General features: G+C 37.5%; 1 protein-coding gene across 1 annotated transcript; it reads right to left on the bottom strand.

The window, feature by feature from the left end:
- Positions 1-2,545: 2,545 nt before the first annotated feature.
- LOC101997400 (hyaluronidase PH-20) lies at positions 2,546-8,546 on the bottom strand. The gene is made up of 3 exons (XM_013353219.1): positions 7,590-8,546; positions 6,760-6,849; positions 2,546-3,040 (listed from the first exon to the last, which is right to left on the bottom strand). Exons 1-3 carry the CDS (start codon positions 8,544-8,546, stop codon positions 2,546-2,548), a joined length of 1,542 nt encoding a protein of 513 aa, XP_013208673.1.
- Between the last annotated feature and the right edge of the window lie 3,611 nt (positions 8,547-12,157).

Raw genomic sequence — 12,157 nt, 5'->3', positions numbered from 1 at the left:
CAATTCCAATATTGATTGAAAAATTTGCTGGGGTATATAAGCTGTACAAAAGAAGTATACAACAGAAGAATAAAGAAGGAAACCATCAAGAGAGTGAGTATCTTTTCCCTTAACCACCTTAATTAAATATGTATATATATATATATACATATATGTATATATTTTTCCCTTAACCACCTTAATTAAATATGTATATATACACATATATATGTATATATTTTTCCCTTAACCACCTTAATTAAATATGTATATATACATATATATGTGTATATATAGTGCAGAATCTATGGATCTATGGATTCCTTTGAGTCCTGCACTGCTGGAAGCAGACTCCCCAGGCAGTAGTACATGCTCTATACTGCCAGGCTGACCAAAAGAAGAGGCTGGCTAGCCCAGAAACCCAAGGTAGAACCAAAAATGACTGATCTTTAAAAGAAAAAGAAAAGCAATAAAATTACTCCTAATGATATTCTGGTATATGATAGATGGGTGCCTTGCCCAATTATCATCAGAGAGGCTTCCCAGCAACAGATGGGAAGAGATGCAGAGACCTTCAGCCAGGCATTACTCAGAGAGAGTCACATTGGAGGCTTCCATCAGGCCCCTCCCCTCAGAGATAAGAGGAACTCCGTGGAAGAGGGGGAGGAGAGACTAGCAGTCAGAGGGCTTGGAGGACACCAGGAGAACATGGTCCATGGAATCACATGGGTTCACATAGACTAAAATGACAATTACAGGGCCTGCAAGGGTCCACACCAGGTTCTTTCTGTCTTTGCTAGGGCTCTTGGCTTGGGATTCCTAGCAGCGGGACCAGGTGTATCTCTGACTTTTTTGCCTACTCTTGCAACTATTTTCTTCCTATTGGGTTGCCTTGTCCAGCCTCCATATGAGGGCTTTTGCCTTGTGTTAATGTAACTTGTTTTGCTCTGTTTGACTGCTGTCTCTTGGAGGCCTTCTCTTTTCTGGAAAACAATCAGAAGGCGTGTGGACATGAGAGAAATGGGAGGTAAGAGGGAGCTGGGAGTAGTGGATGGAAGAGGAACTCTGGATGTGATGCATTTTTGGAGAGAATCTATTTTCAATTTTGTAAAAAAGATCATGAACATAAGTTGGATCATTTCTATTGCTTCTGCAACTCCATCCGACTTCACATTCTGATAAATCAGCTCATATATCCTGTCCATTCTCAGTCTTTATCAAATCCTTTCATTTCAATAACTAATTGATAAAGACATAGTTTGAAAACAGAATCATAACAGCAGCAGAAGCTACAACTTCAAGTCATGCAAACTGACCGCAACTAATCCCAAAATCTTGTGCTAAGTCCCCATTGTTAGCATTTATTCACTCAGTATTCAATGGGATATTCTGAAGTCCCAGATGCTGTCTGTCACAACAGAGATACAGCTGCAACAAGTAATTCATACCCTGTCTTTGGGGTGCTTATATTATAGAACAGTGCTGGGAGTAAAAACACTATGTCATGGATCCTGTGCGTAAGTCAGGGGAACGGAACACACCTAAACAGTATGTCATGGATACTGTGTGTGATTCAGGAGAACGGAACACACCTAAAAAACTGGCAGTACCTTCCTTTTAAAGTCCCAAATTCTCAGTGTGGGTCACGAAAGTTACATTATTATTTAGTTATTTGCTTTTCACCACACTTAACAATACAACCCATGCCTCCTCTTTCTGAAGCTGTTTCTCTCTGATCCAGTAACTATTAGCCTTCTAACATACTTTGACATCATCTCCTTCAGGGACCTCAGACCCTGTTTGGTTCTACTCTGGATTTCTGGGCTAGCCAGCCTCTTCTGTTGGTCATCCAGGCAGTGTAGGGCTGGTGAGTCTGCCTCCAGGAGCATAGACCTCAAAGGGTTATTATTGCAGTCATTAACTGGAATGCAGTGTTTGGAAGGTAATTCACTATTATCATTCCAGAAGTTCTGAGTGATAACACTCTCTAAATACCTCAGAAAGCAGGTGAATGATTGATAAGTTACTCAGGTTTGCAAATTAAGCTTGACAATCAGAAATGGGAAGAAAATTAGAGTACTTTAGAAAAGCAAATTCTGAAAATACACTAAATTACATACAAAGGCAGAATTGTCATTTTTAAAGTTGAGCTTTCTGCAAAACAGTTATAAAATTTTTTCAACATGAAGTGCCTAAAAAAATCATAGTTCTGCAAATGAACAGACTAGCACACGGGGCACTCCATCTTAAACAGCAGTTTTTACCGTAATATTTTCTTGATCATTTTTAAACAATGACAGACTACTAAAAAGACACTGCTTTATAGTAATTTTATTTGATTCAGTCTTCATTTTCTTTAAACCAAATCTAGTCTCCAAATGAAACAGCCTTGCTTGCAATTCGTCTTTGGTAGAAAAATAGACGCTTTTTCTGAAAGTCAAAAATAAAATCTTGATTATTAAAATAGAATTACTTTTGCAAACTAGAATCCCATTTCACATTTTCAAATTCCTGAAGACTGTTTTTAAAAAAAAAAAAATATGACAAATGTTATGGGAAGAGAGAATTAAGGAGCACCAACTAGCATCTTCCCCCGGAAAGCAAGACTCTCTTCTAGCAGATGGTGCAGCACATGCGTGAGTACTGTCAGCAGGAGAATGCCTTTGCCAGGTAGAAGGCAGGGTGATAGATTGGGCTCTACAGGAGCCTTTATACAAACGTTGTCACCTGTGCACACACTAACGCTTTCTACGGATTCTATATCAGATCTCGCCATACAGTTCGTGTTGGTAAAACAGCTGCATTGAAAATGTTCATCAAAGTACTTCAGGTCTCCAACTCCGGGGCTGCCATGGATTAAATACTTTCCACTTCTTGTTAATTCAATATTAAAATGACTTGGATTCAAGTGAAGATAAACATCTGAACTTTCATTTTTCTTTGTGCACACGCCTTTTTCCTTACACAGTGCTTGGCTGCACATTTTGGCAGCTAGGGTGGTGTTGATTATGTATGGGTTCAGGGTTCTCTTCATGTAATTATGAAGGATCGGGCAACCTGGCTGTGAAAATAATAAGACAGTCAGCATAACAAGGCACAAGTTCCTTTGTGAACAGATAGACTATAGTAAGTAACTCTTAAAGAAGAAAGAAACATCAGACTGAACAAGCAGTAGGAAATACTCTTTTTCACTTTAACCAGCAAGGTTATTCTAACTAGTTTTGTCATCTGTAGGTTTATCAGGTCACTGAAGAATTGTTTAGTTGAGGCTTAACTTATCTTAGCCTTCATCTTCATTAATGAGGATAACTAGTTATCTTCATTAATTCATAAATTAATCAAGAGAATGGAATGTTATAGCTGCTAGACAATGGGCTTTTAAGGCTAACTTGCGTGATAGGAGTACCACCTTCATTAATGACCATATCTGTCAACCTAAGATATCTCCAGCTTTCTAAATCTTAGTTTAATATGTGGCCTACCTCATGAAAATTAGTTATCTTGGTTGTGCTTCTGCTTCATTAATTTTAAATTTGGAATTATTTTTTTATCCTTGCCTCATAAGGCTTATTGTGAAAACAAATGATAAGCTATATATGGGACCTACCATTTCCTCAATTAATGCTCAAAAAATCACAAAAAAAGTCTGGTGGTGGTGGCGCACGCCTTTAATCCCAGCACTGAGGAGGCAGAGACAGGCGGATCTCTGGGATTTCAAGGCCAGGCTGGTCTACAAGAGCCAGTTCCGGGACAGACACCAAAGCTACAGAGAAACCCTGTCTCGAAAAAAAAACAAAAAAAAATCACAAAAAAATGTAACAAGAATTCCATTTGTCAGATAAGTTTAAACATTAAATATGGTTCCAAACCTGATGGCTCAAATGATACATATTCAACCATATATAATGACAGTCCTTAGACAAACCGTAGACTAGAGTGATAAAGAGCATAAGTGATCCATCTTAACAGTACTAAAATGAAAACAGTGTTCTAAACCTTTGACAGTGACCCTTAAAACACATTGAAGGCAGTCCTGGTCTCTCATGATTAACGGTTCTACTGAATGGTTGGACTGTGGAAGCACACTGGCAAAAACGGCAGGGAATCTGGGCAGCTCTGACTTGAATCTACACTTAATATTTTCCTTGTGTTGAAATTCTTCACTGTGGAGTCAGTAATTGCATGGCAAAGATATCTGCCCTATAGTCCCTAGAGACTGTGTGAGTTTACAGTAAAGAGAATGTAGATGTGATTGGAAAATGTTGGTTTACAAGGGAAGATTTTCTTGAGTTGTCTGAGAGGGTTCCATATAATGAAACAAGATTTTGTAAGTATATTAACTTTTCCAACTTTGCTCATAGATAACATGAGGCTTTGAGATAGAAGTATAAAAACAAGTATCTTTGCAGTAGAGTATGGTGACACACCCCAAGAGAATCCAAAGGATCAGGAGTTCAAGGTTGTATTCAGCTACATAGCAAATGAGTAGTCAACCAGTATATCATACATGGAACTCTGAAAACATACTTACAAGTAACATAATATCGACTGAGTAGGTTAAATATAGAAGGAGATATGTATATACACATAAATATGTAATAAATAATGGAAAGAGCTCATCAATTTGAAGAAGAGTAAGGAGGTATATTTTGGAGGATTTGGAGGGAGGACAGGGAATTCTATAATTATAATATAAATAAATAACAAAAATAAAACAAATCACTACCACTAACTCTATAACAGAAAAAAAGATATAGGACCTTTAAAAGCACAAAACTTCTAGAAGATAGAAATGATCCTCAATCAATAAGACAGATGAAGACAAAAACGAGGTAGACAAAAATTAAGACTAGAGATAGAAGGATAATTTGGTAAATATTTTATTTGCTTTTTAGGAACAGATTTAAACTGGCACTCTAAGAGATGCTGTATAATAATTACACCTACAATGGCCAACTTCATATTATTAATCAATAAAACTAAATGCAGATTTGGGAACAGAGCGCACAATCATATAGCATGAGCATGTGAAGGGTTCCATCCATGCAGATACAACAGATGATACACAACCTGGGGCGTGCAAGTGCACATGAAGTGAAACAGCTGGCATATTTTTGAGCTTCAGTTATTTGGGGGTTTTAACACAATTTATCTTATTGTGTCTTTCTATCCTTTAATTTTAATAATGACTGATTTACAACTGGCTCACAAATTTCCTGAATATTAAAGAGTCAAGTTTCATAACGTAGGACTGGTAGAGCTGGCTTCTTCACACAACTAGATGGATAAGGTGGAATGATAGGAAACGGCTTCCTTAACACTTTTTTGTGGAAAGCTGTAGCAACTAAAAAAGAAAATAACTGATTATCGAGACAATGGAATAGGAACTGGTGAAGGAAATAACTTCGTTTGTAAAATGCTTTCTGTGTAAATCTAATTATCTGAATTTCATCTTTAAATCTACTTCAAAAGGTCAGACACAGTGTTATTTGTGTTTAGGCCCCTCACTGGTGGGGTAGAAAAAAGAGAATCCTCAAGGTTTGCTGGCCGGACAGTCTAGATCAACTGTTGAATTCCAGGTTCTGTGTAACTCTCTTTCTCTAAAGATAGAGAACAATTATGGAAGATGAGCTCCTGCCTCTGTTTCTACACACCCACACCCACACACATACACACACCACTATCCTTGCATTTACCATTTTCTCAGTGAACCTGAGGAACTAGAACAAAGGATCCATATCAACACTGATCACAAATGACAGCAAATGAAAGAGGGGCGATGATAGCAGTCAAATGTTCATGAGGAAAAGTGAACAATGTCAAGATAGCACGTAAAATGGAAAAGTGATACTGAAATCTATCCCCGAATGAATTATACTGCAGATCTTTGGGAGGAATGGTAAAGCATGGACAGCTAAGATTAAAGTGGCATTAAAAACAAATGTGACAGCTAAAAAGTGCCCCCCATCCTACTCATTGTTGATGCCTGATTGATTCCTCCTTTGAAGAAGGGTGAAGTTCTCAATTCTTTTATGTTTTTAAGGAGATAGTATACATAAGTCATAAATGGGCCCATCACTGAATTAATGCCCTTGAGAAATGTACTTATAATTCTAGAAGAGCAACAGCAAGAATTTGAAATATAACCTTGGAAGATTATAATTTTAAGAGAATTTTCTGAGACTCAAAGTTTTATCAAGAGACACACACTCGTTCTTAAGTTGCATTTTTTGTTAGTTATTTTCTATTGATCAAACTAGAAATAATAAAGTCACAGTCACACAAAATAGACAGGGAGGGTCAGAGAACCTTGAAATGCATCTGTTTTAAATGAAGTGTTTTGCTATTCTGTTTAAATGCAAATATTCATGGCATATGCAGCTACATGTTAACGATGTTTATATTCATACACACACACACCAACTCTTTTATTCAGTAGTGTTGTGGAAATAGGAACAAATATTTGATATGGGGAAATAAATAAATCATATATGCCTGTTGTCTGACACTAACCATCATATCAGAAAACTGAAATGGTAGTCCTAGCTCTGCTTACAAGCCATGGAGCCAGAGAAATTGAGTTAATTCACTCAATATCTGACTCCTCGCTGGAAGAGAGGTATGACATTTTCTACTTCATAATGAAAGATGCAACACAATTTGATGCAGCAAACATTGAACATCTGCTACTTGCCCAGCGTAGTACTAATTTCTGTAACACCAAGTCTTCAAAAACAGTAAGGATAGAATTATTTTCTATTTCGTACCAATTCAACTTACCGCACGTTGTGCTAAAGTCATAGCATCCCAAATTATAATCCCAGCAGGACCCAGAGCAACAATTTCACCGATTGTATTCACAAGGTCAGCCTGACAAAGGTGATACAAAAAGTTAGCAGGGAGGGATAAAGGGAAGCATACACAGGGCAACATCAACAAGCTAAGCATGTTAACGATAACAATCTATTTCTACACTATTTAAATAATTTACTATGGCACTTCTTTAGTATTTTTTTAAAAAAGGCTATTGTTGCAATTACTTCCCCTGGAAGTATCCATAAAATAAAAATAAAACAGTTAAAAATTTGTCCATATTTTATGATTTGCCATGGTTGCTAGCAGGTCATATGACTACAATAAGCACTAAAATTGCAGTAATTTTATCTCTTTTGGGGAACGTATAACTAGCCCTGTGTCTATTCTTAAGTGATATATAAAGCTGAATTACATGTCCTAAAAGCATGGGATAAAACCGGACTCTCTGAACATGGCGAACAATGAGGACAATGGCACGGGGTTTTGACTTTACTTCATGTTCTGGCTTTGTGGGAGCCTAGCCAGTTTGGATGTTCACCTTCCTAGACATGGACAGAGGGGGGCGGACCTTGGACTTTCCACAGGGCAGGGAACCCTGACTGCTCTTTGGACTAGAGAGGGAGGGGGAGAGGAGTTTGGGGGAGAAGGGTGGGAGGAGGGGGAAGGAAATGGGAGGCTGGGAGGAGGAGGATACTTTTTTTTCCTTTTCTCAATAAAAAAAAATAATAACATTGCTTTCCAGTAAAAACTATTTGGGAACACTAAGTCAAAGATGTTGTGCACCATTTATTTACCTCCTCAAGGTACTCAGAAATGTTATCAGTAAAAACAAGACGTATGTAGACAAAAATCGGGACAGGATTTTTTTCATTCCGAACTTTGGACACTCGGATAGATTCCACGACTCGGTAGCGGACATAGAGTGCAGCTTGTCGATTAGATTTCAAGTCTCTCTTCAAATAAACAGATGGATAAAGGCCGGTGCTTTCTTGCCACATCCAATTAAGAGCATCATTTCTTTGCTTTTCCACGGGAGGGCACATCCCATTATATTTTGGGTCTTGAAATTTATTGTTATAGCAATCAGGAAAGAGATAATAACCCCATAAGTGTTTTGGTCGAATTGATTTTCCTAGCTTTAAAGTCCCTTCCATGAACCTCCTTCCTGCGGCTTCAAATTCATCTTTGGCTTTTTTGGTGGCATCTGCGAGACTAATTCCTGGATTATTTCTCTGGACCAAGGCAATAGACTTATTCCTGTAGATATCCTTGGGTCTCCAGTTTCTCAGCCAGGTGGGCCTCCATTCTTCCCAGTCAATGACAGCTAAGCCTAATCGGTCTGTTGGGATGTAATGCTCTATGTCAGTCTTAGCTTTGGCCAGATGATATTGCAAGTTCCCTAATTGAGGTATTCCTCCATGATGTTGGGCTAGCTTTGAATCTATGTGAGGATAGAGGCCAAGTCGATCAACATAAAATAGTGTAACAGGCTGCCCTGTGGCCGTTTTCCGGGGACTTCCGATTAAAGGGAAGAGGCTCAGATCTAGTGAGTGATTAAATGTTCCAATACAAGCTTCAGTTGGGACATTCCAGACCCAGATTAAAGTCTCATTTGGAATAATTGGCCCTGCCCTATAATCCAAACTCAAGGAACATGGAATCAAAAGGGAGATTATTAGCACTGCCTGGAATGTTCCCCCAGACTCAGCAAAGCACCCCCAGAAAAGGTATTTAAATTGTAATCCTCCCATTGCAGAGAGTAATTACTATGTAGACACTTATTTCTTCTTACACAGTTAGGTCTGTCCAGTATTTGATATAAAAGGTGAGAAAGATATGAAAGGAAATGATGTCACCCTGAGGGATGACACCCTGAGTATGATGATTGCTTTACGTTGAAGGTTATTCTTCTTGTGTCACACTTCAGAAATATTTTGCAAATCATCCAGAACTGAAAAAAGACAAATATGGAATTCACTGTAGCCATAATAAGAGCTTTACCAAGTCCAATTTTATAGACAGAATTTAAATCAATATCAAAATATGGAAGACTTTATTTAACGTTTTTAGATCAATAAGATTTTTCTCTCTTATGTTTGATAGCAAATTCTGTAACAGTCAGCATTTAGTTAATCTTTAAAAATCATTCCTAATCCCAAAAAAGAATTGAATGTAACTATTTCTACTTACATCATTCCCAGGTATGTAAGATGCTATATCTATGAATACTTTAAAAAAAATACCAGTTTGATGTATATAAATTTGTCTGTATTGGTTGTGAAAAACCACTCTGTCATGATCTACCAAATTTTCAAAACACATGCCACAGAAATTGAAATATTTTTCATTTTTGTAATTTGTGTGTGTGTGTGTGTGTGTGTAAATGTAACCCTAAATGGGAACTGAACCTAAGACATTGCATATGCTATGCAAGCACTGAAATGTGTTGTGTCTGCAGTAGTTTGTTTGTTTGATTGCTTGTTGACGTATTTATTGGGTCATGCTGTCATTAAGTTTCCTTGGATACTTGGATACTGGAACTCATGATCCTTCGGCCTCAGCCTCCAAAATACCTGGGTTATTTGTGTACAACCATCCCTGCTTGCAACTTGCTCTTTCCTCCCGCTTTATTTGTGTTTTTCCTGTAGAGGGCAGTAGGAAAGAAAGGAAAAAATCATTTTTCCACAGGTATTAATTAGATCTCCTTAGTGCATTACTGAAAGTTTACAGTGATGTCCTCTCCCTATTAAAATTAAAACACTACTAAATAGCGATTGCCTCTAGTCTTGTTAATAAAAATGAGATGGGAATTCTGATCTTTAAATATTGTTTCAGCAGCAAGACTGTGTTGTCATTCTAATCGATGACAAACTGAAGTGTAACAGCAATGAAATAGTCTGAGGTAAGAACCGGACTTTTAAAATGAAGAAACCTTTGGCTTCATTAAATATGACTTAAACTTGCCAACAAGATATTGCTCAGTTGCTGTTGTTTTATTCTTAACAAATATCATGTGTCGTTGACAGACAATAGGTCATGAAGCGACTTCTTTGATGGGCATATTCAATCAGGCCCTGAACCTGAGAACACTTCTTGATGAATCTAACTAGAAAGCGCTTCTGAGTACAGCTTACGTATTATGAAGGCACAATGAAGACTAATTAGATACATGGTGATCTAAGAACGTGATGGTCAGTCCTACATCTTGCACTCTTTTCCAGTCCGGAAGTCACAGCTATCAGTTATCCGCCTGCCACAGTTTCAGAGCTGGAATGAGCATAGAGCTGTAATGGGCATGTGTAAAGAAACAATACTACCTGAAGTCGATTGAAGAGAGTCTGGATGAGCTATAGTAGAATGTGGTAGAAATGAAGTGTCATAGTGGCAAGGTAAATAATAAAGGTGCAGTTACGTGTTATTCTGTGTTAGGAAACCAAAAAAAAAAAAAAAAAATCTATTACTCTCAGCTCTTACACCATATCCAGAACGGAAGATTTCAGTAACCTTAAGAAGTGTAGAGGTGTCTTTTTATCTACAAACAATGAATTCTACAAAAGACACCAACTGGGCATCCTCTGATCCAGACTAACTCTGACCCCCTCTCTATAGAGATAGAGCCATGAACTGACAGCTCAGGACAACATTCCTCTTCCCCACATCAGGAGGTAGTCCCAAAGTACAGGTGATTTTGATGAACTAACTAGTTTCCCACAGCCCCTTGTTTGAATTTCATTAATTTCCTTAAGCATAGGACTCTAGGAAACAGGTTTAGTGAATTGTCATAATAGATGACAAGCGTGGAGGGATACATGGGGTCAAATGTGAAAAGCAGAACAAAGCTGCATGCCTTCCCCAGGTGGAACTCCATCCAGGAATCTCCCCCATGGTCTGTGATCTAAGAACTCCCAAATTCTGTGCTTGCTACTCTTTATAATGACTTACTGTGTAGGCATGATGGAAGCATTGATAACTATATAAGATCAGATTAGACAAGAGAGAAAAGAGCTAATGACCATAATCTAGGGTCAAGGCCTGTAATTCCCCTTGCTCTCTGTGGAACCACTGTCATCATACTTGGTAAGGAGCAGTTCCTTTGGGAAAAGGAATCTTAAGTTTCTCTATGAAAGAAGGGTATTCAAAGAGTATATTACATTCAAAAGCAAAATAAAAAAAAAAAGATATTTCTATGTCCTGGCTGGAGGAAGGAAAATTTCTTCTACTACAGGGGGAAAAGTGAACCAGAAACGAAGGATGGAAATTGCAACTTATGTACAACAATATCATAGTTACATATTGATTTGTTTCTATACCGAGTACAGTGATATAAACCACCTTGATAGACATACATCAAATTGTATAAACTAGTTTGATATGCAAAAGTTTTGGAACCTGAAATATTTGGATTTTAGGCCTTTTAAAAGCCACTCTTGGGCTAAAGAGATGGCTCAGAGGTTAAGAGCACTGGCTGCTCTTCTAGAGGCCCTGAGTTCAATCCCAGCAATTGATGGTATCTCACTACCATCTATAATGAGAACTGGTGCACTCCTCTGGCATGCATGCATACATGAAGGCAGAACACTGTATACATAATAAATAAATAAATCTTTATTTTAAAAAAGACCACTCTCTAATTAATTGTTCACAGACAAGTAATTTATTGTCTCCAACTTAATCTCTTCAACAACCAGAAAATAATTCTTACCTGTCTGAGTATTCCTTAACTAATGTCCATAATTGCACTAAGCAACTGAATTTTCTAGATAGAGTCAACAGGCATACAGTTTGACTTAGTCTTAAAGTCAGCTAAACATATAACTTTGCCCCATTTTAAAAATTTTCCCCTTACATCTTTAACTACAAAATATGGATTAAAAAGAACTATATTCATGGGTCCCTTATGATGTTCTAATAATGTATGTAAAGCTCTTGGGATAATGACTGTGAAAAATTCATAATACACCACCCTAAAACACAGTGATATGCCATTTTAAGCTAATGAGAATCAATCAAATATATAAGAAAGAAGGACTTTCTGATCCTCCCCTGAGCAAAAAATCCCTTGTATTGGAGGTATCCTTCCTTATTCTAAGAACATCATCTCATAACTGGACACTGGGTGACTGTCAAAAATGACTCAAGGCTGTCAAACTTACTGCATATCCCATATTGTCATCTGGTTTCTCCAGATGTCTCCCACTTATGTCACCACATATTACTTCCTCTAGAAGTTTTCACTGGTCTCGCTTAATCTACATAATTATTTATTTCCTTAAAAGCTTATTAGGATGTTGGTTGTAGATATTTCTTTAGCGTAATACTCTGAATCACTTTGGCAAACTTCTATCTGCAAAAAATTATTGAC

The sequence above is a fragment of the Microtus ochrogaster genome, unplaced genomic scaffold, assembly GCF_000317375.1.
Source record: "Microtus ochrogaster isolate Prairie Vole_2 unplaced genomic scaffold, MicOch1.0 UNK4, whole genome shotgun sequence".
Taxonomy (NCBI): domain Eukaryota; kingdom Metazoa; phylum Chordata; class Mammalia; order Rodentia; family Cricetidae; genus Microtus; species Microtus ochrogaster.
Note: the sequence above shows the minus strand (reverse complement) of the source record. Positions and strands in the feature narration are given on the sequence as shown.

Coding starts and splice junctions, on each gene's coding strand:
- LOC101997400 (XM_013353219.1), bottom strand. CDS start 8,546: ATGGGAGGATTACAATTTAAATACCTTTTCTGGGGGTGCTTTGCTGAG. Junction 6,850..7,589: donor TTTCTGAGTACCTTGAGGAG/GTAAATAAATGG, acceptor CACCTTTGTCAG/GCTGACCTTGTGAATACAAT. Junction 3,041..6,759: donor TGACTTTAGCACAACGTGCG/GTAAGTTGAATT, acceptor TTATTTTCACAG/CCAGGTTGCCCGATCCTTCA.